The 24,854-nt window shown below is 42.6% G+C and overlaps 1 protein-coding gene across 1 annotated transcript in view; it reads left to right on the top strand.

Moving 5' to 3' along the window:
• Positions 1–24,854, top strand: part of PDE11A (phosphodiesterase 11A) — a 135,736-nt gene that overhangs the window by 73,081 nt on the left and 37,801 nt on the right. The window contains exons 11-12 of the mRNA XM_033149880.1: positions 12,641–12,787; positions 12,898–13,005. Coding sequence (XP_033005771.1) covers positions 12,641–12,787; positions 12,898–13,005 — 255 coding nt within the window. The remainder of the gene's footprint in view (positions 1–12,640; positions 12,788–12,897; positions 13,006–24,854) is intronic.

The raw sequence follows: 24,854 nt of genomic DNA on the forward strand, positions 1-24,854 counted from the left end.
CCTCTTCTAAGAACAGGTAGTGCCTTTCTCTTACACAGTCCAGAAGCAAACCTTTTCAGGTGTAAGAGAGACGCACGCTTCCGATTTTGATTCAGAAAGTAGGCACATCAGGTTAGCAGCATTTTGGGAAACACAGAGTTAAAAAAAAAACAACAGAATTTATTCTAAAGGAAATGCTTTCTTTATCCTAATTCTTTTGAATAAAAACCTGGTCATATGATTAATCATACTCGGTACATTTTGTAGTGCCAGGGGATTGTACAGATTGTGTCTGGAACACACCGATTTTACAAGTCTGGAACAGATAGATTTAATGTCCCACCCCTGATTAGTAGAAGTGGTATTTCTTTTTCATTTGTCATACATAAACTTACACACACACACACACACACACACACACACCCTAGAAAAGTTAGCCTGACAGATTGGCAAAACTTTTGTCCTTGGGATTCCTCCAGTGATCATCAGGCATGCTGATCATGGGCATATTCTCTTATACAAGTTAACACTAGCAGCTGTGCCCTTTTAACATTTGCAAATGTCGTGCCTGTTGTAAGCAGTGGCTGTATGTAACACTTCCTTCTTCTCTTGACAACAGACCATAAAAACACCACCTTGCACCTTCAACAGCAGTTAGGGAGGCCAGCTTGTCAACAAGCCTATCTTGCCCCTGTAGCTTCAAAAGCAGCAGGATTTGAACAGATTATCAGGGGACGCTTCTTAAAGGACAGCATGTACTTTTATCTCAATAACGGAAATGTATCAATAGGTGGGATGTCAGTTCTGAAGATGATGTCCATAGACACAGTAAGAGACGGTTTACGTCTTATCCAAAGAATTGCTTTGCCATTGGAGGGGGAAATATAAAAATACCTTTAATTCAGATCAATTAAACCACACAGAAATAACGAGCTAGCTTTCAGGTGCAGCTGTTCAAAGCATCAGACCCTCCAAGTGTCCCTATTTTCCAGGGACAGTCCCGGATTTACAGAAGCCATCCCTATTTCTGATTTGGTCCTGGAATGTCCTGCTTTTCCTTATGACGTCCTTGTTTTCACCGGAGAAATGTTGGAGGGTTTGCAGCATTAGGTTGTAAGAACATGAGCACATGAGGGAGGCTTGACTGAGCGAGTTTTGTTTAAATTGTAGTGTAAATGTATTTAAATCCTTTCAGATTTCTGTACTAGCCACATGCAGCTTTTCATGCAGCTGGAATAATACTTGAATGACTCAACCATGTAGGTGAGTGCTGATTGTGTGGATCCTGGCCACAGAATAAGCATCTTGCCAGGAAACGTGTGTGTGCTCATTCCGTGGGAAAGATCTCCCTGCACCACGACTGGGTCATTTAAATGTTATTCCCAGCTCTCACGCAGTCAGTCGTCGTTGTCTTCTTCTTTGGCGGTCACTCGTAGCCGAGTAAGATTGTCTTCCATAAAAACGGTTTTAACAATGAGTCCGTAAGTGACTGTGGAGGCCAATTCTGCATCCACACATCCTTCCACAGTGGGGACATTGGTTTCTGGGTGGGAGTTGATCACGGTGTGGATTTGCCAAGCATGCCTTCCTTTTAGCATGTTTCACCCTTGCGTCCTGAGTTCGAGTGTCTTCAAAGCTAATACCAGTGTACTGGAAGAAGCAAAGTTCACCAGTGTTGAAGCATGCAGTGAGTATGGTGCTCAACGGGGCTCATATATGATACAAATGGGTTTACAACAGAGGTTTTCAACATTTTTTAGTCTCCCTTGACCAACTACGGTACATTCTTTCTGCTTCTTTACATTCAAATCAGGTGAGCCATGTGTGGTTTTGTTTTGGTTTTTTCTGAAAGTAGATGACATTAGGGGAAAATTAAGTTCACTATCACCCTGCTTAAGATGTGATTTAACAATGCAGTTTACAGCTCAAGCCCACAGGGTATGCTTAAAAACAAAATACGCCTCACTAGAATTTGATGGAGGCTGAGAAGAATAAGAGATAGATAAAGCATATTTTGTAGGACAGCCTTCCTTGTTTTATTAGTGCTTGCATGCAAATGCATGTTCAGTGTTCGAAGATGCTCTTAATTTGATTTATATCCAGTCAAAGAGGTTTCAGCCGCAGTTGTCAATCAAGTCAAGTTCTGGAAATAGGATTCCCCCCTCCTCCTTTGGGTAGGGGGGGACCTACTCCCATCATTCATTTGCATAAACTCTTCCTGTCATCTGCTAGCCTGGCCTGACACAATAACTTTTTCTTTTTTACAATAATAAAGCTGCTGTGGCCAGTGGCGGAGCTAGGCTCCTCGGCACCCGGGGCGGCAAAGGAAACGCCCCAGGGGCGGGGCGTCGTGACGGCACATTCTAACTGTAGCTTCTTGTCCCACATAGAGATTTCTCAGGAGACAGTTCTTTGAGAACGTGCCATAGTTTGCTGTGGTCGACAAAGTCAAATGCTTTTGTGTAGTCAATGAATTTATAATACTACACATTCTGATTTTGAATCACCTAGCCCAGGGTGTGAACAGGTTTTAATCAGAAGTAATTAACCCTTTTTATCCCAGTGGGGTGTGGTTGACTGAGGTGGGTTAATAGTTCTTGGTCCAAAACTGAACACTTCGTGAAACTTCTTGGGGTCTGTAAAAAAAAAAAAAAAAGGTGTAGGGTCATGCTAAGTTTGATGAAAATCACATTTGTGTAGGTATTTTCTGGTTTTGTTTTGTTTCTTTGGTAAATCTTACTGAATTTGGTAGATGGAGATTTTGTTTGTTTTATTACATTTATGTACTGCCCCATCATCAGAGGATCACAGCGTGGTTTACAATATAAAAATACAAAAATACATAACGACAAACAAAACAATAATTCCTTCATACTCTTTTCCAAAAATAGACTTAACGTTTTTGGGGAGTTTCCCCCCTCAAACGCAACATTTCAGGAGGAAAAATCTCAAAAAGATCTGTGGGATGTTTGAAGCAGCCATTTAGAAGCCTCTTCCATTTCCTCAGGCACTTGTGTCACATATTTTGGAACTTAATAGAATGTAAAATAAATGTTATTTTGTTGCTTTGATCTCAAATTTGGCTTCATTTTCTCACTCGTAATAGGGTTGTAGCCTGAGCCAGCAACACCCCCTCATCTCACCCCCACTCCCACCTCTGCCCCAAAGAGTACCTTTATTGCTCCCTAGGCTTGGTCCCTGGGTCGCTTGCAATTATCTTGCTGGCTTGAAGCACACATTGCCTCCGGGCAGTACTTAGAAGGAGCCTTGTAGCTGTTGATACAGAATCAGAGAGATAAAATGTAATGTCTTTTACGGTCCATTTCCTTTTTCCTTTTTTTGATGATGGCGGGGGGGGGGGGGGTTGCACTTCATCATGGGTTTTCTTGTAGGAGCAAAATCCCCGATCCAAGTCATTATCTTGTTACTACAGAAAGGGGTGTGCAAGCAATTCAGTTTAGGGCAGGCAGGTGAAGAAGAGGGCAGGGCATTGGCAACTTTAATAGCTGTGTAGGAGGAGGAAATTTAAGCATGACGTTCCCCTTTGCAGGTATTTAATGGTGCAGAAGTTCTCTTCTTCCCCTTTTCACCTGGCCATTCTACATCCTAACCCTATTTTCTTATCAGGGGATGGGAGAACCCTGCAGTAAACAGCAGTGATGTGTTGTTGTTTTTAGTGTGTGTGTGTGCGCGCCCAAAAGTAGGTATACTGCTTTAGAATCCACTTTCTTTCTTCTTGACTGTTTTTTGATTTAACTGCATCTCTACTTCTGCAGGCGACCATGTATATCCTATATGCATCCTTTATTTCCTCCAAAGAGTAGACAGTGGAGTACATGGGATTGCCGATGGTTTTAATCACCTTAATATTTCAAGCAGTTGTTTGGTACTGGATGCTGCTCTTAGCTATCCTCTGCCCCGCCGCCGACAGTTTTAATTCTGCTGATTTGACTAGTCATCTTTTTGCACTGAGGCCTTTTGTAAATGGATCCTTGGTGGTTACAGCAAACCGCTTTTGAAGTATCGTCTGCTGGCATGGTTTGGATTCAGATAGCACCTGCCTATTGACTGTGGGGCTTGCAGATAGTGCTGATCAATGAGGTGTGGGGGCAGGTGGCTGCGGCTTGTGGAAAACTGCCTTGTGGGCCAAACTGGGACCTGTGACGGGCCAAAGGTCCCCCACTCCTAGGTTAGAGTATTGGATGCGACCCGACTAGTTTTCCATTTAGCCACAGAGCCCACTGGATGATCTTGGGCCATTCCAAACATACAACCATCTAGTCCAACCCCTTGCAGTGCAGGAATGTTTCACCTAACATGGGACTCAAACCCACAGTCCTGAAATTAAGAGTCTCATGCTCTACCAACCGAGCTCTTCTAGCTCTCCCCTAGCACAGATGGCAACCCAGTCCTAGCAAGTAAGCAGTGCAACTTATTTCCCAGTAAATGTGCATAATATCTCAGTGTGTTATAGCAAGAGCTCATTTCCCTATTTTACTCCAGTAACCAGAATCTGTTTGGCTAGTCCTGTGATGCAGTACATTCCGCAGAGTATGTTGCCTTCAGCTCAGAGGAGCAAACAGTAGAGGATGTTATAAAGTGTTAACAGTTTTCATGCTGAAAAATATGTATTGGTGGTCTTTTCACGCAGGGGGTACATAACATCACCATGAGGGAAAGAGAAGGGGTGATGGAAACAGCCATCCAGTCCAAACCACTGCCCATTCCGCAGGACCCACCCACCCACCTGTCACCCTCGCAGATGAGCCCATGCGATCCAGACTGCAGTGTGACACTGGCAAAGAGCAGGCATATGGCAATAGGTGTTGCCAGAGTAATAGCTGCATATGACTTCCATCTGCTGAACTGCTTTGTATGCATGCATGGACAAAAGATTGTGACCTGATAACTTGCATTCTATGACTGATCCTTTAACACACACACACACACACACACACACACACACACCCCACACACACACACCCCCCCCACACACACACACCAACCATCCAAACACACCTTTTGAATTCTGGTGGTGTTTCTAGGGTATAGCTTAAAAGCACTGCTGCAGGCGTATACATTGCAACCTATACAAATGGTAGCTGAAGCTAGGATTATTACTGTTTTCTTGAAAGAGTTGAGTAAAGTGAGAGAAGAGCAATGAAATCATAGGCATACCTACTCAGGTGTAAACCCCATTTAGTTCAGTGGGACTTAACTCCCAGTATTGCAGTCTCAGGGAACTTAACTATAATTGTTACAGCTAAGTATGTAGCTGAGAAAGCATTTCTCCTATGCTACCTAAAACTCTTGAAGGTCACAACCTGTCCCAGAGTGAACAGCAGCAGAGTCTGCCATCCTATTTGCCTGAGGCAGAAAGTGAACAAAGGAAGAACAAGGTAGTTCACAGTATATCTGTTGTAATTAGCATAAGGGTAAGCTGGGAATTTGTCTGCTCATTGAGCAGAGGAGACCCACTAGTGGGTCCAGCAGTCAAAAAAGGCAGTTCCTACACTTGCTGTAGAGAGGGGTGGATGGGGCTCAGCCACCTGGGAATGTAGCCCATCTAGGATGGGGAAAACTCTTGCAAGATATCTTTGGAAGAAGAAAAGCCTAAGGAGTAAACCCTACACAAATCCAGAGTGGAGTCCCTAAAATGGTTGGATGGCACCTCCTTGTACGCCTCCTCCTGGCAATTCCTGGTGCCAAACATATTGCTTTCCTTTTCTTTGGACCACATCAGTGAGGCTGAGTGGCAGCCGGTGTGGGGTTTGTCATCTGAGCAGTCCAGGACTTCCATACACACTGCCCAGGCTCGTGCCCCAGGGAGGCCACTTCAGTGCTGTTAACGCAACGGTTTGATTTCACCTCCAGAGGTGCACCCCATTGTCTCTCAAGACGGACAGATGTCAACCAAGCAAGGGATTTAAAGAGTCCTTTGTCCATGATTTGGAATGACTGAATAATGTTGCTTGATTCACATGGTGGAGGAGAAGATTAAAAGAGCTCTTTCCCTGTATCTTCTTGATTTGTACAGGAATGAGTCAGTGGGCAGAGCCAATGTTGATGATTTTGCAGACATGGGTGTAGCCAGGATTTTTGTTTGGGCGGGGGCAGGACTAGTTGGGGGCGGCAGAACCAATGTGATTGGTCAGTTAATTAACTATTTCTATCGTTTTACTTGATCAGGAAGGAGGAAGCTGCCCCCTGATCCCCACCCTTGGCTGTGCCCATGTTTGCAGACCTCAAATTCTGTGGAGGAATCCACAGCAGTTGAACCAGTATAAAGAAACAAAACCAGTATAAATTCGTAGTGTAGATGGGGCCTGGGGTGTGCTGGTTTTCTTCCATGTTACTGGCACAAACGTGGCTTTTACTTCAAGCAATGAGTATTTGTTCCTATTGTCTCTCCTCCTACCTTTCCAAATAGTAAGAAAAACCTGACATTTCTGTTTGAATCGTAGCAGATGTCGCTGGTAAAATATTAAAAGGTCTATATGTGTGTGTGAGAGAGAGGGGGGGAGAGAGAGAGATTCTGGTTCAGATGCTCTGTAACATTTAATTCATGCAAAAAAAAAAAAATACTTGCAGGAGCAGCCAAGGTCGGCAGTGCCTCCTGCTGTAAGTGCTTGTGGCACATTTGAAGCTGCATGAGGGCAATGTTAATTGATGTGCTCTGAATACATGCAATTTGCTTTTTCTGGCTCAGTTGTTCCTGATACCATAGTGCCTGTTTGGACGCTGAGGTGGCTTTTAAAGCCAGAGCTGCACAGCAGGGGAAGGGCTGAGCAGGGGTGGTGTGTGTGTGTGTGGAGAACATACAATCCCATTACTAAAAGTATTCTTGTCTGCAGAGGACAAGCAGAGAGCGTACTGCCTCTGAAGCTTCTCCGCTCTCCTTTGTTTCCAGAGCTGTAGCTGTTTGTTGCACAGGTTGAGCAGAGCTGAAACCAAGATAACTGTGCAGCTTTGTTCACCTCCAAATAAAGCCAGGCTTCCAAATAATGTGGGGAAAATAATGGGTGATGAACCTGTGTGGCGTCAGGAGACGTTTACAGTCCTGTCTTCCCTTTTTTCCGGAAAAGGCTGTTAGAAGGACGATTTTCTCTTTCCCTTTGAAGTTTTATGTGGTATCTAAAACATGGATGTACCAAATGTCCCTTCTTTCATGGATGCTGTTGGCCTCAACAGATAACCCTCCATTATAATAACACAAACCGCAATATGGAATATAATTATTTTAAGTCAAAACTTTTCTTCTTAATGATTTGTACCTGCATGGCTTGTGCAATCTATATACCTCAACCCTCCCTTTAACTTGCTTTGTGCTTCATTTATTCAATAATAATAATAATAATGATGATGATGATGATGATGATGATGATGTAACCTTATTAAAAAGGTATTAACCTTTACATAGTGTACCTTACTTCACATAACTCTCCTCCAAGCTATTAGAGATTTTTTTTAAAACCAGCACTGAATTTGCACTTTGTTATTCAGCTGGCTGTATAACACACACTCTTTCACCACCCAAAAACCAGATATTGCACTTCCTTGGCTGCATACAAATCCCATAGAAGTGCAGCTTTTTCTCTTCTCTCACTCCAAAACTGTGTTCACACTCCTGTTTGAGGTGCGCTCACTGTGTTTCTTCCAGTGCTGGGTTTTGAATCCATGTTCCCATGATGCATATCTATCCTTTACTTCGTTATAAGATACTGCTATTTGATACGTTGTTTCTCAAGGAAGCTTCAAACCAGTTAAGAGTCCATAAGCCATTCCTAATTTGTTGGAAGCCGCCCAGAGTTACCAGGGCAAACCAGTCAGATAGGGGGCATGTAAACAATAAAATTATTATTTGTAGTAGTATTACAAGGTGCTCATAAATTCAGAAACCTGGTTTTGACGAAACCAGCAGCGTGCTGATCTATGTGATGAATGAAAAGATAAATGGTTACAGAAGGTACAAGAAAGCAAACACAAGTTCTGTACCGAAGCAGATAAGAAGCTAGGTATGATTTCTCATTTATTCCGTTCCCCATTTGCTCATTTTACTTCAGGTTGTCTTAGGAAGTTTCCTTCAGAGACTAACGTCCTACTTCTGCCGCGGCAGATCTATCACGAGGAGTTGCTGATTCAGCATTGTGAAGGGCAGAGAGACGCCATCAGTCAGCAGGACACAGTAACAGATGGAGGCCTTTAAAACTAAGTTTGCTCTGGGTGTTAAGGCATCCCTTGGCTGAAACAATTAGATACAGATTCCCTTCAGAGGAGGGGGGACACACACACACGTGTTCCTTTTAAATCAAATCTAGTACATCAAGCCTGAGATGGAAACAAGAAGTGCTTTGACTCCTAATTGCAATATTTCACAACAAACAAGCAAAAACAATAATGTGTTTAGAGTGTGTGTGTGTGTGTGTGTGTGTGTGTTTGACTACCCATGCCTCTTATTAAAAGCAGCTGTGAATTGGATTGCATCTACAACATTCTTGGATATGGGCTGAATCCTGTGTTATTTTTCTGCTGGAAAACAATCAGACACACACCCATGCCCTTGTTTGTCCCAATATAAAACCAAAGCTGGACAAATCAAAGGTGGGGGTTTTTTTTTTGGGGGGGGGTTCCAGTAGGAAGATGACCCGGGGGTAAGATCTATCTACCCAACGGATCCAGTACAGATTTGAGGACCTGTTCTCTGTAAACAAAGTCAATGCTGTCATCATTAGTGGAGGGCAATGGACACCAGAGGCCCAGCTCACATGGTGCTACATCATGATGCTACAATGTGGTAGCTAGGCAATGTCCAAGACTGACAGTGTGGCTGTGAACAAGCGGTGACTGACGCTCAGAACAAGACCTTGGGGTCATAGTATGTTGTTTGATAAAGGTGCCTTCCCAGTATGTGGCTGTTGTTAGAAAAAGGAGAATTCCATGTTACGGATTACAGTTGTACCTTGGATCCTGAATGCCTTGGTACTCAGACATTTTGGCTCCTGAACGCTGCAAACCTGGAAGTGACTGTTCCGGTTTGTGAACTATTTTTGGAAGTCAAACGTCTGACGGGGCTTCGATTGGCTTCAGGAGCTTCCTGCAGGGAATCAGAAGCCGCGCTTTGGTTTCCAAACGTTTTGGAAGTCGAACAGACTTCTGGAACGGATTCTGTTCAGCTTCCAAGGTACGATTGTATGAGGAAAGGGACTGAAAATACAAATCTGTGTTGTGACCACACTTGGAATACTGTGTACAGTTCCAGTCACCTCAGCTCAAAAAGCAGTATTGTAGCTATGGGGGAGCTAGCCGAGGTCGTTTTTGTCCCATTTGAAGCCTCCAGAGGGACACCATTGAGGCTCCTCACGTGTGTGTGTGTGTGTGTGTGTGTGTGTACACAAATGTGTGTGTGTGGTGCCAAACTGGTCTTTGGTCTGGCTGATATAAAGCCCAGTTTCACCCCTGCGAAAAAGATATTGTAAAGCTGGGAAAGGTTCAGAAATGATTGAGGGGATGGGGCAACCCCATAGGAGGAACGGCTATGACGTTTGGAGTATTTTCATTTAGAAAAATAGATAAGTAAAGGACTGTGCTACTGGTGTATAAAATTATGTGCGTAGCAGATAAAGTTTTTCTCTCTCAGAATGTTAGTATCTTGGCGCATCTGCTGTTGAAAGATGTGTGTCATACCTTCTCAGCTCAGTCTTCCTTGCCTTCTTCACTGCATTCAGCCAGTGGCACCTGTGCAGTGTTCTTGCTTCTGCTTTAGTGGGCTCCTAAGTGAGCTTTGCACTGGATGTAGATTGATCCTCCAGCTGTGCCACAGGTTTCCTGGGCAAACTTAAGTCACTCAGCCTCTCTGAGCCTCATTTTCGGCATTTTAAAGATAGCGATGAAGATATCAGGAACATCAGGGAAGTTGTTCACTTACATAAGACAGTAATTTTGACCTTGCTTGTATTCATTTTTAGTTTTGCTTCATTCTTAGAATGAAGTTTTACTTCATTCTTAGAATGAAGTTTTACTTCATTCATAGATATTGCCCTTAGTGCTTGCTACCATCCCTTCCTTCCTTTCTTTCCTTCCTTCCTTCCTTCTCAAATACAGCTTCTGAGTTTGAAGCGGAGAGTATTATTGTTCAAAGCAACTTACAAAGCAACATATCTTACTTATTTATTCTGTCCTAAAAGGCTGTATTTTGATTTTGTGGAGAAAAAGCACCTGCTGCCCCTTTCTCTGCTTGGGGAAATGGCCACAACATAACATGGGAGATGGAGTATTGAGGGGTGGTAAGCGCTGGGGTGGTTAGGACTCTCTATTCCAGGGATGCTGGAGCCTGTGGACCTCCAGATGTTGCCGCACTACAACTTCCATCATCCCTGACTGTTAGCCATAGTGGTGGTGCTGGCGCTAATGGGAAGTCAGAATCCAATGGTGTCTAGAGGGACCATAGGGTACCATCTCTGCTTTCTCTCTTCTGTTTCTCCAGTACTGTCAGATGTCGGGTGGAGGGAACACCCAGAAGGGGGCTTCCAAATAATATACAGTGGTACCTTGGTTTATGAACTTAATCCATTACAGAAGTCCATTCTTAAACCAAAGTGTTCTTAAACCAAGGCGTGCTTTCCCATAGCAGCAGAGAGGACTCAATTTACACTCAACAGGAAGCGGAACATGTTCTGCCCTCCAAGGCAAAGTTCACAAACCAAAACACCTACTTCCGGGTTTGCAGCGTTTTTAATCCAAGTTGTTCATAAACTGAGCTGTACTTAAACCAAGGTACCACTGTATTAGCAAGTGGCGAGGTTCTTGCAAGAGAAGGCAGCGTACACACACACAAAAAGATTTATGCATATTTATAAAATCCAGGAATCCACCCCCTGCATCATGTTTCATTCAGCCCCAAGTCTGTTTCCTTTGCTTTCTGTGGCATTTGACTGTGATTAACCATTACTGGATTGTGTCCAATGTGTGTCTGCGCACAGAGCACACAGAGATGTATTGCAACCCTTCCCAGGGTTCCTGCAAAATATGGATCCTCTCTCCACCCCTCCTACCTGTCATAATGACAACTATTTTGTTAGTATACAAGATCTGAGAGCTAAAAGCCTTTTTGAGTAGCTGGGACTTTAAGCATGCATTTTTAAATAACATATATTAAGTTACTTTCCCCACCCTACCCCCATTGCTATAATTTCTATGATTTTTTTCTTTATAAACTTGCAGTGCTTCACCTCAAATGTAGAATGACAATAGATGTTGTACGCAGATAATATTTCTCCTTTTCTGCATCATTCAAATTACTTTCCAACCTTCGTACATAATTCTGCCATTCCTTTTACTGCTGCTGTAAAGCAAATGGTTATTTTATACAAATGTTACTTCTTGGCTATTAATTCAGTGATTATTTTGGACTATGGCATTTCTTTTAAACATAAGGAGGCAAAACCTCATAAATATAAAGCCTGTCATTAAAAAAAGAAGTCTTTGACTTGTTTTGTTCATCGGTTTATGATCAAACGGTTATATATTGTTATTTCTCCACCTGAAAATCCTGATAGTTTTATTCAAGCTACAGCACCAAGAAAATTCATACTTCCGATATTTTTTACCACACTGGTTGCCTCAGAGTAGCTCTGGACAGTACAAACAATCACTGGCAGTTACCTGCTCTGTATGCTTGGAAGTCAATTGCCAGCACTTGTCCAGGAAAGTTGCACAGACCATATTCCCATCAACAGATTATGCAACCTTCCTGGGTGGTTGCCCTCGCAGATATGACAAGCAAGCACTTCCAGCCAGCTGTGAACGCGATGGCACATGATGGTTTTTAACTTTTGAATCTGTTGCCAGCACTGGTATGTAACTTTCAAAACTGCCCTGCAGTCACATGGAAATTCATACAATCCATGCCAGTGCAATACCCAAATATCTTTATGTGCGGATTTACCAAGGGTGTGTAGGGGGTGGAGCAGCATTCATAAAACATAACCTGTGAAACAGGACATATTTATTCTGCTGACATAGGTCATATACATACACTGCCATTTGTCCAAATGCTATTTCAGTGAAGTTTCTAGGCAGTTTCCATTTAAGTCATGGAGAACCTGTGGCCCTCCAGGGGTTGTTAGACTAAAACACCTGCCATCCCTCAGCATTGGCCATGCTGCAAGGCGGAATGCAACAACATCTAGAGGGCCACAGGTTTCCCATCCCAGATTTAACAGAATGGATCTTGTTGCAGTTTTGATACTAGTGGGATTGCACTTCCAGTTTTTAGTTTTCTCTTCCTTCCCAGATTTCCACCATACATTTTGCAGTTGCCATTTCTAGGTTGTCTAAATGGATTTGGGAAAACAAAATAAAAAATAAAAAAATTCCTTCCAGTAGCACCGTAGAGACCAACTAAGTTTGTTCTTGGTATGAGCTTTCATGTGCAGCTTCAGATACACAGCACACGAAAGCTCATACCAAGAACAAACTTAGTTGGTCTCTACGGTGCTACTGGAAGGAATTTTTTTATTTTTTATTTTGTTTTGACTCTGGCAGACCAACACGGCTACCTACCTGCAACTGGATTTGGGAAACATTTTTTCTAAGAAAGTGCGGCGAGAAAGAGTCCTAGCTGTGTGTGAGAAGTTTTCTCATTGTCTTTGGGTAATTCCAGGCAGCAAACATTCCACTTGTGTCAGAGCTTGGCATAGACAACATCCATTTTGACGACTTCTCCCTCGACACAGACGCCATGATAACTGCAGCCCTCCGGATGTTCATGGAGCTTGGAATGGTTCAGAAATTTAAAATTGACTATGAGGTAACCATCTGTTGTGCGGAGATAATCGGCGCTGCTTTGGTTTTGGCGGTGGTTGTGCCCATTTGTCCGTGTTAAGTGTCCCTGATGCGATTTGTACTTTTCCATTTCAGACGTTGTGTAGGTGGCTTTTGACAGTGAGGAAAAATTACCGAATGGTCCTGTACCACAACTGGAGGCACGCTTTCAATGTGTGCCAGCTCATGTTTGCCATGTTAACTGTGAGTATCTTGAGTGGCAGGCATCTTATGATACTACCCCTGTTGTTGTCCGAACATTTGTTTCCTCTTCCCCTTGCTAATACGGCATTAAAAAAAATTGAGATATAAGCGCCCAAGAGAATAAAGGGTCCTAATTTGATACCTAATTTGGCAGCACTTATTGGCAACATTTGACAGGGCTTGAGCACCCTGAAAGAATGGAACCACAGATGGCAGTTGTATGATACTGGCCTTATTGTTATAGAACCTAATCTTAAAAGAATGGGTTTTACATACACAGGTATATATAGCCTAGAAGTCATTGCTTCGTAAAATTCCCACTCTGCCAGTGTGCCTGCAATCCAGAGAAAGTTCAGCGTGCTGGTCCCATTGAGGAAAGTAGGACTTGGGCATGTAACCATAGAATTTAAGATGCATGAATTTAAATGGGACTGAAGATTTGCGCACAAAGAGCACTGAGCTGCTAATCAAGTACATGGTGAGAGATTGTAAGGAGGGACCAGGCAGCTGGCAAAGAAACTTTAGTGGGAATAGTAAAGTGAGCATTCCAGTTTATCCGAAACTGGAATCTTTAACTGGTAAGCTGCAGCTGCCAACAGGAGCCTTTATATAATGGTGGCGGGGAAACGGTTAAAGGATACAGGTAAACTGGACATTTCAGGTGAAGGAAAGGTGACGAAGGAGGGAAACCTGGGTTGAACTGGTTAAGAAGAGCTGCTAGGTTCAGGAGTTCAAGGATATGATGGAAGGACAAGGGAGTATGCTATTTTAACATTTTATTCTAGGGTGCCAAAATTTCTTAGCGGTGGCAGGTGTTTACAACCAGCTTCATGAAATAGAAATAGAAATACTTTATTGTCACTGTACCAAATGTTTACAGTGAGATTAAATGAGCCCCCATTTCCCCACAATCTCTCAGTCCTTGTTACACTCTATGTGCTGTCATACAACCTCCAACCCCGAACGTCGGCTGCAATTTTGCTGTCTTCCATTCAGCAGCCTCACGGCCCACGGGTAGAAACTGTTCTTTAACCTGTTGGTGTGGCTTATCATGCTTCTGTATCTTCCTGGGTGGTTGCCCTCGCAGATATGACAAGCAAGCAGGAGATTAAAAAGGTGCTAGCCAGGGTGTGAGTCATCCCTGAGAATGTTCCTCGCTCTTCTGAGGCAACGGTCTCCTGCGATGACGTCTAGCGGACTTAGGGGACAGCCCATGATGTCTTCTGCTGTCTTCACAACCCTCTGTAGGGACTTTCTGTCCATGGCTGTCAAACCAGCTTACCACACCGTAATACAGTATGAGAGAACACTTTCTATTGTGCACCGATAGAAGAAAATCATCTCTTGTTGTCTAACATTGTTCTTTCGCAAGACCCTAAGGAAATGAAGTCTCTGTTGGGCCTTCCTGACCACCTAGGCTGTATTGACCTACCAAGTAAGGTCTTCACTAAAATGGACTCCCAGGAATTTAAAGGAAGAGACTCTCTCCACACAGCCCCCCCCCCCCCGATATACAACGGGGCTAGCTCCCCTCTCTTCCTCTGAAAGTCCAACATCATCTCCTTTGTCTTGCCAGTGTTTAGGTGCAGATTGTTTTCTGAGCACCATGTGGATACTTTTTGAACCTCCCCCCGTACGCAGATTCGTCTCCATCTGTAATCAAACCCATTATGCTGGTGTCATCAGCAAACTTAATAATTGCAGTAGATGGGTCAGATGAAATGCAATCATATGTATACAACAAATACAGGTATGGACTTAGCACACATCCCTGTGGAGTGCCAGTGCTGAGCTTCAGGGAGGTATATGTAACAGGCCCAATCCTCACTGTTTGTGACCGGTCTCTCAGAAAGTCTTTAATCCAATCACAGATGTTAGAAGAAAGGTCCAGATCCCTTAAGTTTCCAATGAGAATATCTGGAAGGATGGTATTGAAAGCTGAGCTGTAATCAATAAACAAAGGTGAACGATTTCCTTTGGCTTTGGGGAAGGCATAAGAAAATTTAACCAAGACCCCGATAATTATTATTTCCACATCACATTTATGCAAGGTGCTGATCACATACCTTCAGTGTTGTCTTTAAAAAAAACAAAAACAAAAACCACACAAATGTAGACAAATTGCCAGCAGGGATACCTTGACAGTATGAGGCCTCACTCACTGAATAAGTTTGGGGTTGGGGATCCTTGGGGGTCTTTCCCAACTGTCAATTTCCCACTTCCCCTTAGACTTCCACATTTAATAAAACACACACATATGCATCTGCACTTAGATCATGGTATTGTGCTCATCTGTGCACTTTAAGCTGATCCATCATCATGATTGACAACCTAGATAAATTATTTGAAGGTTTTCATTTTTATATTCATTGCCAAATTTGCTACATAAAAATCAAAGCCACCCTGCTTGATAACTGTTCTGATGAATGCTTTCACATTTGTGCTGCTGTTTTTGCTCATAACAATATAGACCTTAATGCAAGGCTTCCGCTAGGTGGAGCTCAAAGGCCAGAATTGTTTTAGGATTCTTTGTGGAGCTGGTGAGGTATAACAGCATGTTTTATCATTTGATGAAACAGCTTCTTTTCATCTGGATTGAATAACTACCAAACAGCAGGATCAAATGGAATTGCAATTGTTTGGAAAAGTGTCAGGTCTTTGTTGTTGTTGCTTTGCTTTGATAGGGTTAAAATGTCTATCTGTTGGCAGTGGATCTGTGAATATCTGCACAGCTAATTGTCAAAACACTGCCAAATGTGAGCCATTTCCCATACAACTGTTTCCCACATCTCAGCCTACACTACTTATGTGTCAACTCTTAGAGCAAATTCACATGACCTTTTCTTCTCTACAACAAGGCACTATCACCCATTGGCAGAGAGTCATGGGGAATCTGTTATTGTGAATGGCTTGCTATGCAACAACCATTCTCCCACCTTTGTAGGTTGCATGATGACCCCTTTCATAAAAATGGATTACACACATATCCCTGTCATGACATGGTTGCCTAAAGTTCACTAAAACTCCCTGTGCAGTTGCAAGTGGTTGTATGAATTAGTCCTTAAAAGTATTTTGTTGGAATGTCACTACAGTGGTACCTCGTTTAAGAACAACCCTGTGTATGAACTATTCGGTTTACGAACTCCGCAAAACCGGAAGTAGTGTCCCGGTTTGCGAACTTTACCTCGGTCTAAGAGCAGAAGCCGAACAGTGGAAGGACACTGGCAGTGGGAGGCCTCATTAGGGAAAGCGTGCCTCGGCTTAAGAATGGTTTCGGTTTAAGAACGGACTTATGGAATGGATTAAGTTCGTAAACTGAGGTACCACTGTAGTTCTTAGTCAGACGTGAGACTCCAGAAGCGACTCTAAAATACGTGTATATTTACATATTCAACTAAGATACTTTTAGTTACGGGAATGACTTGTAGTGCTCCATCTTGATGGAGCAGAAACACCTAGTGCTGCGATAATACCGAGTGTTCAGTTTTAGGCACACTTGAAATCTTGTGCACACTAACCTGGGAGTCAGCTGCAGTGAACACAGTGACACTTTTCTCTCAGTAAACACGTACATGATGGAATTGAAAGTGCTTCTATATAAACTTTTACCCTGACTTCACTGGCCAAAAGCTTTGGTGGAATGTGTACAATAAACCATAGTTTAGTGGATCAGGGTCTTGCACAGCTGCTTTTCCTTCAAAATAAAACTATGCATACTTTTTGAAGTGTGAATAATGTGGTGTATTAGGCATACTAGAGGACAGCAATAGCAGATAAAGTCCATAGTTTGCCCCGGAAGCAATCTTAGGAAAGGCCTCAATTGGTATACAGATCACAAGCTACTCGCCATGAACAGAGAACATATTCTGTTCCCTTCTGTATCTACTCTCATACTCCTTTGAGTCAATTCTCTTCCACATCCGCCAACATGATATATGCCAAAAAATGTATTTATACAGATCTACACAAGACAGACTGACTAGTCTAAAAGAGAAGGATTAACACTACTTGAATGTTAAGCACAGCAAGCATAGAAACCAAGAGTTGAGCATTTCATCAGAGAGATTTCTGACCTTAAGCTCATTACAATTATTTTTTTAAGTGTAGTAGCAATAGAAATTTAGGTTCATTGACAGACTGGTGCTGTTCTCCTTGGTTTCAACCAAGTCTGGAAATGTTTAAGGTCCCAAACAGGTGTGATAAGATCTCCCACCATTTTAATGTTAACTCAGGAGGAGCAGGTTGCTGGTGGGAATTGGATTGGAGATGGACACAGTATAGGCCAGTGGTGGCGAACCTTTTGGAGACCGAGTGCCCAAACTGCAACCCAAAACCTACTAATTTATCGCAAAGTGCCAACACGGCAATTTGATATGGGATAATAATTAATATACCGTAATAAAATGAGTGGGGGGGGGCTGCCCTGAGTTGTTGAGGGGGAGCTTGGAACACAGTTGTTTTTTGGGGGGAGAAAAACACTCACACACCTTATAAATGCTTCCTATGGCACGCGGAGCAGAAACAACACATAGAGTTTGGGGGGACATTGCCAGAGTTTTTTTTGGGGGGGGGGGTTGGGTCACAGTAGTTTTTTTGGTGGGGAGAAAAACACGCATTATAAATGCGGAGCAGAAACAACACATAGAGCTTGGGGGTGCATTGCCCAGAGTTTTTTTGGGGCGGGGTTGCCAAGACTAGCAGAGCTTTGGGGGGGGGGGCTTGGATCACAGTTGTTTTTTGGGGGGGGAGAAGAACACTCACACGAATTATAAACGCTTCCTATGGCACAAGGAGCAGAAACAACACATAGTCTCAAGGATCGCAGGCAGCAACCAATCAACGAAACCCCTTGACAAAGCCACCAATCACATGAACTACAGCCTGCTGGCTGTAAAAAAATCCCACCAATGGCCGGGGGCAGGGGGCAGGGAGGCAGGAATATAGTTGCTTTGGGGAGATAAACTGCCTCTAAGCTGCTGCCGGCCGGGTGGGAGCAGTTTACTCACAAGGAGGCGTGGGGGGAAGCTGCTGCCCAATTTAAAAACCCCAAACAACGGCACTGCTGGCGTGATGGCGCGTGCCAACAGAGAGGGCTCTGCGTGCCCACTCTGGCACCCGTGCCATAGGTTCGCCACCACTGGTATAGGCACTTGTGTTTCACCTTGCAGGGTTAATAGAGGGGGGGGGGGCGTTTCAAAGGGAACATTGTTCAGGGGAAGGGATCTCCACCAGTGTTGCTACTCTGATCAAAATGGGAGCCCTCTTGTGGCTGCTTTTAAAATACAATGACACAATGTCGGACAAGTCCAATCATAAGTATTATGCCTGTCACAGCAACAGCTTTGTGTGGCACGCAGCATTGTGCAGTTCTGACTGGTACACCAAGGCTGCTTGTGCCTGCGCTGCTCTACATCTATGGGATTCTTTCTCTTCAAGTGACTGGATCTGCTCTTTTTATCTTTTAATCTCATAGTTGACACACCTCTTCTACTGTCCACATTTATGCATTTGATGAAGTAGGTTCTGCCTACAAAATGCTCATGCAATGATAAGTGTATTGATTTTTAAGGATTCTCTGGTGTTTTACAGGCCCATGCGACAGCTGGAGGAGGGGGGGGGGAAGCTGGGTACACTTGCCCAGGGCTTCGGAGGGCTAAGCTGAACAGGGGCCCCCACCAGGGACTGGCAGCTTCTTCTCTTTTTTTCTTTCCGTTTAGAACTTTATTCTAAAAAGACTCCCACCCTGGGCCTCAGACAAAGCTCTGCATGGGCCTGATGTTTTCTCTCAACAGACATAGCACAGTTGCACTTCTGGCTATTCAGCATTTAGAGCTGAAGATATGTTAAAAAGTGAAATTGAGACTAATATTATGTTGTCCAGAAGAGTTTGGAATTATTCATTCTAATGCTACCTAAGCTTTTTCAAGTGTTCAGAATTTTAGCTGCTGGTGGGGCCAGAATTCAACGGAAGGATCCACTCCCCCTACTTATGTATGTTTATTGAAATATCTGTAGAGCCCTTCAACCCTGGCCCCCCCCCCCCGTATAACCGTACACATGGAGAGCCTCTATTGATGTTCTAATGAATGTGCATAGGGGAGGAACAGATCCTGCCACATTCCACTACATACAACTATTATCAATCTTTTGAATGCCCGAATAAAGACTAGCAATTTGGTTTTTTTGCTGTTAAAATAACCTAAATTGAACAGAATGTTTAATTACTCATAAAGTATACAGAGTATGCATCAGATTTCTGACAGTACCATTGAGTTTAAAAGTACAAGACCAAATGTAAAAGGCCAAAGGATAAATTTATATGTGACTGATACGCACATCGTATAATGCTGTTCTAGAAGAATAATCACTTTTCCCTTTGCAGTTTGTACTCATAAATGGCCATTCCATTAACATTGTTCCTATGTGTGGTAATGATGTAAGTAAACTCCAGAACAATAGACACTTTAAGTAAAGACACCTTGAAATATAAGCACATATTTTGCCATTCCACTCATTCTTCTTCCTAAGCATTACATAGCTCCTTATGGAATGTAATAATCTTATACAACTTACTGGTAATGTGTGTGTGTGGGTAGTATATTATTATCTTAGATTTTATAATAATACTGTCAATGAGGTTATGCTGAAGAGCTGCAGTTCAGCACTTTTATTACTGGCTATTACAGTAAACACACTGACATGTTATTTGGTTTTTATTTATTTATATATCTTTAAACGTGGATCTTACATGTTTAAAAACGATGTTCGGGATGTCAGTGTGGTCAAGTTCAGAGAGACAGAAGGGTAATGAATAATAGATAACAAGGGAGAAAAGTATGTGTGTTTATTTTTAATGAATTAATACTTTCCCCTGCTAATACTTCTTCCTACTTCCTACTAAGTACATTACATGATACTGGGTACCTAACATAGGTTCCACTCAGACAGCACTTTATTCTGTTTCCTCCAAGTTTACTTCCCTGATAATTTTTGGTTTTTTGAGGTGATCTTTCACACAACATAAACGTCCCTCCTGGAAATCTAGCGCAATCTAGCTGATGTTTTGCACTCATTTCCAGGTTAATTGCTTCCAGAAAATAAATGCTTGCAACTCTGTTAACCTAGAAAATCGTGGGAGCTTTGCAGCATAATTTCCCCTCAGTTTTCATGGATCACGTCGCCCGCACTCACATGACGTAATTTGGGGTGTTATTCTGGCATACTGTTCTTTCCTGCTGATTCATAGGGGAATCAAGGGGAAACAGAAGCACACCTACACACAAAAGCTGGTGACATGTCCGATGAGGTCTACTGTTGTGTCATACCATGCCCACTGGTGTAAATGAAATTTTGTATGACTTGGAGATACTTTGATCTCAAAGCCACAGTTCCATAACACAACAGGTAATGCAGTATAAAAAGAACATTAGAAACCAGGACAGAAACACTAGCATTATAACCAGGAAAACTAACACAAAAAAATCCCCAAGTCTGAATGCACCCTCAAGTCTTAGCGTTTACAGAAAACTGATCTCGGTAAGATATATTATAGAAATAAAAGATTATGTTGATTGGAAAGACCAGGAGGGTCATCTAGTCTAACTCTGTACTGATTTATAGCCCAATATTATGCAAAGTTACAATTGATTCCAATATTGCTTCCAAGTTTCGGAAACTGAACATATATGCAGTATGTGAATCGCAAATTAAATGGAAATAATGATAAGCAGACCTTGTGATCAAGGGATAAATGTAAAGCCATCACTACTGAATTTGTATTTATCTATATGATGTATATACTAAATTTCTGCTCTGGTAGGACTGCTATGGAATCACTTACAGTACTGGTAAGTTTGTACTCCAAAGACTCTTGTAGATACATCACTGAGCCTGGAATTCCAGGTTATATTGGAGGTTAATAAATTGAAGAAAGGAAAATCAGAGTATCGTCATGAAAACTTATTTCTCATGGCCTAGGCCAAAAATAGAATATAGGGTTTTAATAATTTCTTGTTGCTTTAAAATTTTAAGTTAGTGCATTCTGTATGTCCGTGTTTTGAAGTAAAGGTAAAAGGTAAATGACCTCCGTCCGGTTAAGTCCAGTCAAAGGTGACTGGGGTGCGGCACTCATCTCGCCTTTCACGCCGAGGGGGCCAGTGTTTGACCACAGACAGCTTTCCAGGTCATGTGGCCAGCATGACTAAACTGCTATTGGCATATGGAGGATCATGACGGAAGCCAGAGCACATGGAAACGCTGTTTACCTTCCTGCTGCAGCGGTACCTATTTTATCTACTTGCACTGATATGCCTTCACACTGCTAGGTGGGCAGAAGCCAGAGTCTGAGGCTGTTGGGACATCTAGAAGGCTACAGGTTTCTCATCCCTGGCTTAACTTCCTCCTCGTTGTGAGGCTCTGATCCCACTACCACGTATAATGGTGGCTTCCTTCAAACACTGGTGATTAGTTTAGGTTTATGGTGCTGGGCTGCCTTGGTTTGGATCACCAAGCCACGTTGATTGGGAGAAAGAGGTTCAATTCCCCGTGCATGGTACCCTTAATGTTCACAATAGTTCGCTGCTATTAAAGCTAAATTTGTGGCAACTTACACCACATGCACTTGTATTGTCCAGTCTGTTACATGGCATCAACTGAACTATTAATACTTTTCTAGCACCCAAAGTGGGGGAGCCACTAAATTATTTTACAAAGAGTGAAGAGGAACGCGCAGTTTCCAAAAACACAGTTTCAACCTAAGCTGCGTATGGCTATGAGGGTTTTCATCCCATCGGGGAGTCTTGCTATGAATGCAGCATTAAAGTTTTAAAATAACTTCACAGCTCTGCAGTCCTTTTATACGTTCCATGATTTATACTGTTACCCCTGTATGGCTTGGCCTTTGAGAGCTGCAGACCTGGTGCTGCAACCTACACATCCATCATTTTAACTCCCATGACTGCTTTCATTGATTGTAATGAGACTACTCGTTTGAGTAAGGAATTTTGACTGTAGGATCAACCTCAAGATCAGCCCAATTTTTTTGTTTTGTTTTACAGTCATATTTCTTCAGATACTCTTCAACATTTTATTTTTCTTTCCACAACTCATAAATATAGCAAATAATTATACATAAATGCAGTGTGCTAACAACAAAGCACATAAAAGCAGACCAGGTATGATGCAATTAATTTCCACATGAAAAAATGACCTTCATAACTCACTTTAGATTCTGGCACTTGTGAGTTAAGGTCATTTATTTTTTGGCGAAAATAAATCCTGCTCTCCTATCATTTTGTACTGTGCATTTTCCTTTACATGTTTCAGTTTTTAAAGCAAAGGGAAACATAATCCCTTGTCTAGTGCCTTACTAAGCAGATATTTTTCCTGCCTCCACAGCATACACTGAAAACGATGCTTTTGTAATAATTTTTACCTACTTTATTACAAGGTTTCTTTTTTGATCAACTACAGCTGAATTTATTCTTTAAGAGTTGTCTCTGCTTTTAGCCAATGTCCTTCTTTAATTATGACATGAAACGTCCAGTTTGCACACAATTTTATTTATTTTACAAATAAAATCTGTACTGAAAGCAAAAAATTAATAAATTATAGCCTGATCCTATGAGCTGATTTAGTGGCACATAGAGCTTAGGATAGTAAGGATTATGGTGATTTAAAAGAAAAAGAAGAAAGGATCAAATTATATTGCAATGGCTTGCTGCATTATGCTGGCGCTGCAAGCATACCTGTTATGTTCCACCAACTTAGCAAAGTAGGACAGCACTACTTATTCGTTACTATGTTTTTAACGTACCCTTTGTCCAAGGAGCTCAGGATAATCTACATAGTTAAATATAGTTTAACTGAGGGAAACTAGCACCGAAAGATGTGGCATAGTCCCATTATCCAGAGCTGCAGAGAAGAAACATGCTGTTCCATGTGTTGGATAGAATGGGGCTCTGAGGACAACCAGAGGGGGAGCCAGGGGGGCTGTGGCCCCAGGCACACATTTTGAGGGGACGCAGTCAGGGGACCCCACAACAGGCATGGAGCCCTGGCAGCTGAGGCACGGCAGCAGGCGGATTGGTCTAGTGGGCAGGTGGGTGGAGGTGGTTGGCGAAGAGCCTGTTGGAGGTGGGCTCAGTTCATCCTCCGCATGCACCCTGACCCCAGCTGCCCGGTCTACTAGGGCTGCACAACACTTGCCCCGGGCACCAGCAGCCCACGCTACACTGCTGAGGACAAAAGCCTCTAAATCAGCCTTCCCCAACCTGCTGACCTCCAGATATTTTGGATCACGGTTCACATCTGCCCCAGTTATGGTCCAGAACATTGAGGGAAGGGTAGTATGCGAAAATAAAGGAAAGCTTGTTACTGCATCCCTGGCTGGGATGCAAGCTTGAAAAGTTCTTGGGGCTTGGTGTCCCCTTTCTACACCATTGCTTCCTGCACCACAGGAACAACACCACCAACTGTTGCTGCCTTCCTGGTACCCAAAGGCAAGGACAGCCTGCAGTCTTAAAGCAAAGGCCCAGGGTGAGGGAGAGGCTTGCATCAGCACCGGTGAAGAAGGTTCCTTCTTGATCCCATGCCCTGCTATCTCTGCATAGTGAAGCCTTGTATAAGAGTGGTTGGGGAGAACCAGCCAGATGGGTGTGGTATGGCTCAGCAAGGAGATTGCAGTAACAAAATACTGCATAGAAGATGGCTAATTCTGCTTCCCTTCCTTTACTGTTTCCCTTATGGCATTCTTAACATGATATCTGTGTAATACATGACCACACCAGATGGAAAGCTTCCTGCTCCATGGCTCAGTTACTGATGCGAGACCAATTGGTAAATTTGGCCAACTGGCTTCCTGGTTACAATGTCATCAGAATAGCACAGTGTCTGATGAAATTGAGGCATTTATTATTTTTTAAATTGCACATTGGCAATATTGTGATGTATGAGCAAGTATATTACTGGCAAAGACAAGGCTAGTGCTTTATTTGCACTGTGAATCCACATTCATGGGTTCCAAAGCTCAGAACAGTAAATTGGGTGTAACAGGGAAGCATTCAAGAGAGAGAGAAAGGGCCTTCTCAGTGGTGGTTCAACTCCTGTGACACTCTTTGTCTTTTGATATATATATTGATAGAGTTTTTTAAAACCCCACTTATTCTAGCTTTCTTTTTCTTATGGAAATTATGTTAAATCTTACATTTAGATTACTTTTTCCAGAACAGAACAACTGCACAAAAGTATGTAGACTACAATATTTATGTTGCGAATGGTCCTGTGATCATCAGATAAAGAGCTGTATACAATTTAAATAAATAAGCAAATAAATAAATAAATCAAACCAAACTTTGTTGTCCAAGAAAAAGAAAGTGTCGCAATTCAAGTTCATCAGCGTGTTTGCTTGTTTTCTAAAACGATAGCTCATAAGTGCTTTTAGCTCTTGCCCTGTGTTAAGCACCTCCAAAGTTTAAAATGGGGAAACGAATGTTGTTTTAGCTGAATAGTTTTGTTTACATATGCCAAGAAGGGTATCCAAACAGTTTTGAAGTGGGGAAGTTATGCCCTGCTTCCTAAGCCAGCTCCCAGATTCAATCAAATTATCCTTTCACTGAGAACACTTCCAAGGATCAGCTGCATGTGGGCTGCCGAACTTTGAATATTTGTCTGAATTCTTGTGTAGTTTTATTATTTTTATGAATTGTTTTGTATTTTATGTGTTTTATTTTAATTACATTGTAAAAGGTTTTAACTCTGAAGGGGGGGCTAAAATAGTCTAAGAAATAAAGAAGTTGATCTCTGTACATTTTCCTACTGCTTACCAGTTTTGATTTTTAGCGGCATCATGG

Source organism: Lacerta agilis, chromosome 1, assembly GCF_009819535.1.
Source record: "Lacerta agilis isolate rLacAgi1 chromosome 1, rLacAgi1.pri, whole genome shotgun sequence".
Taxonomy (NCBI): Eukaryota; Metazoa; Chordata; class Lepidosauria; order Squamata; family Lacertidae; genus Lacerta; species Lacerta agilis.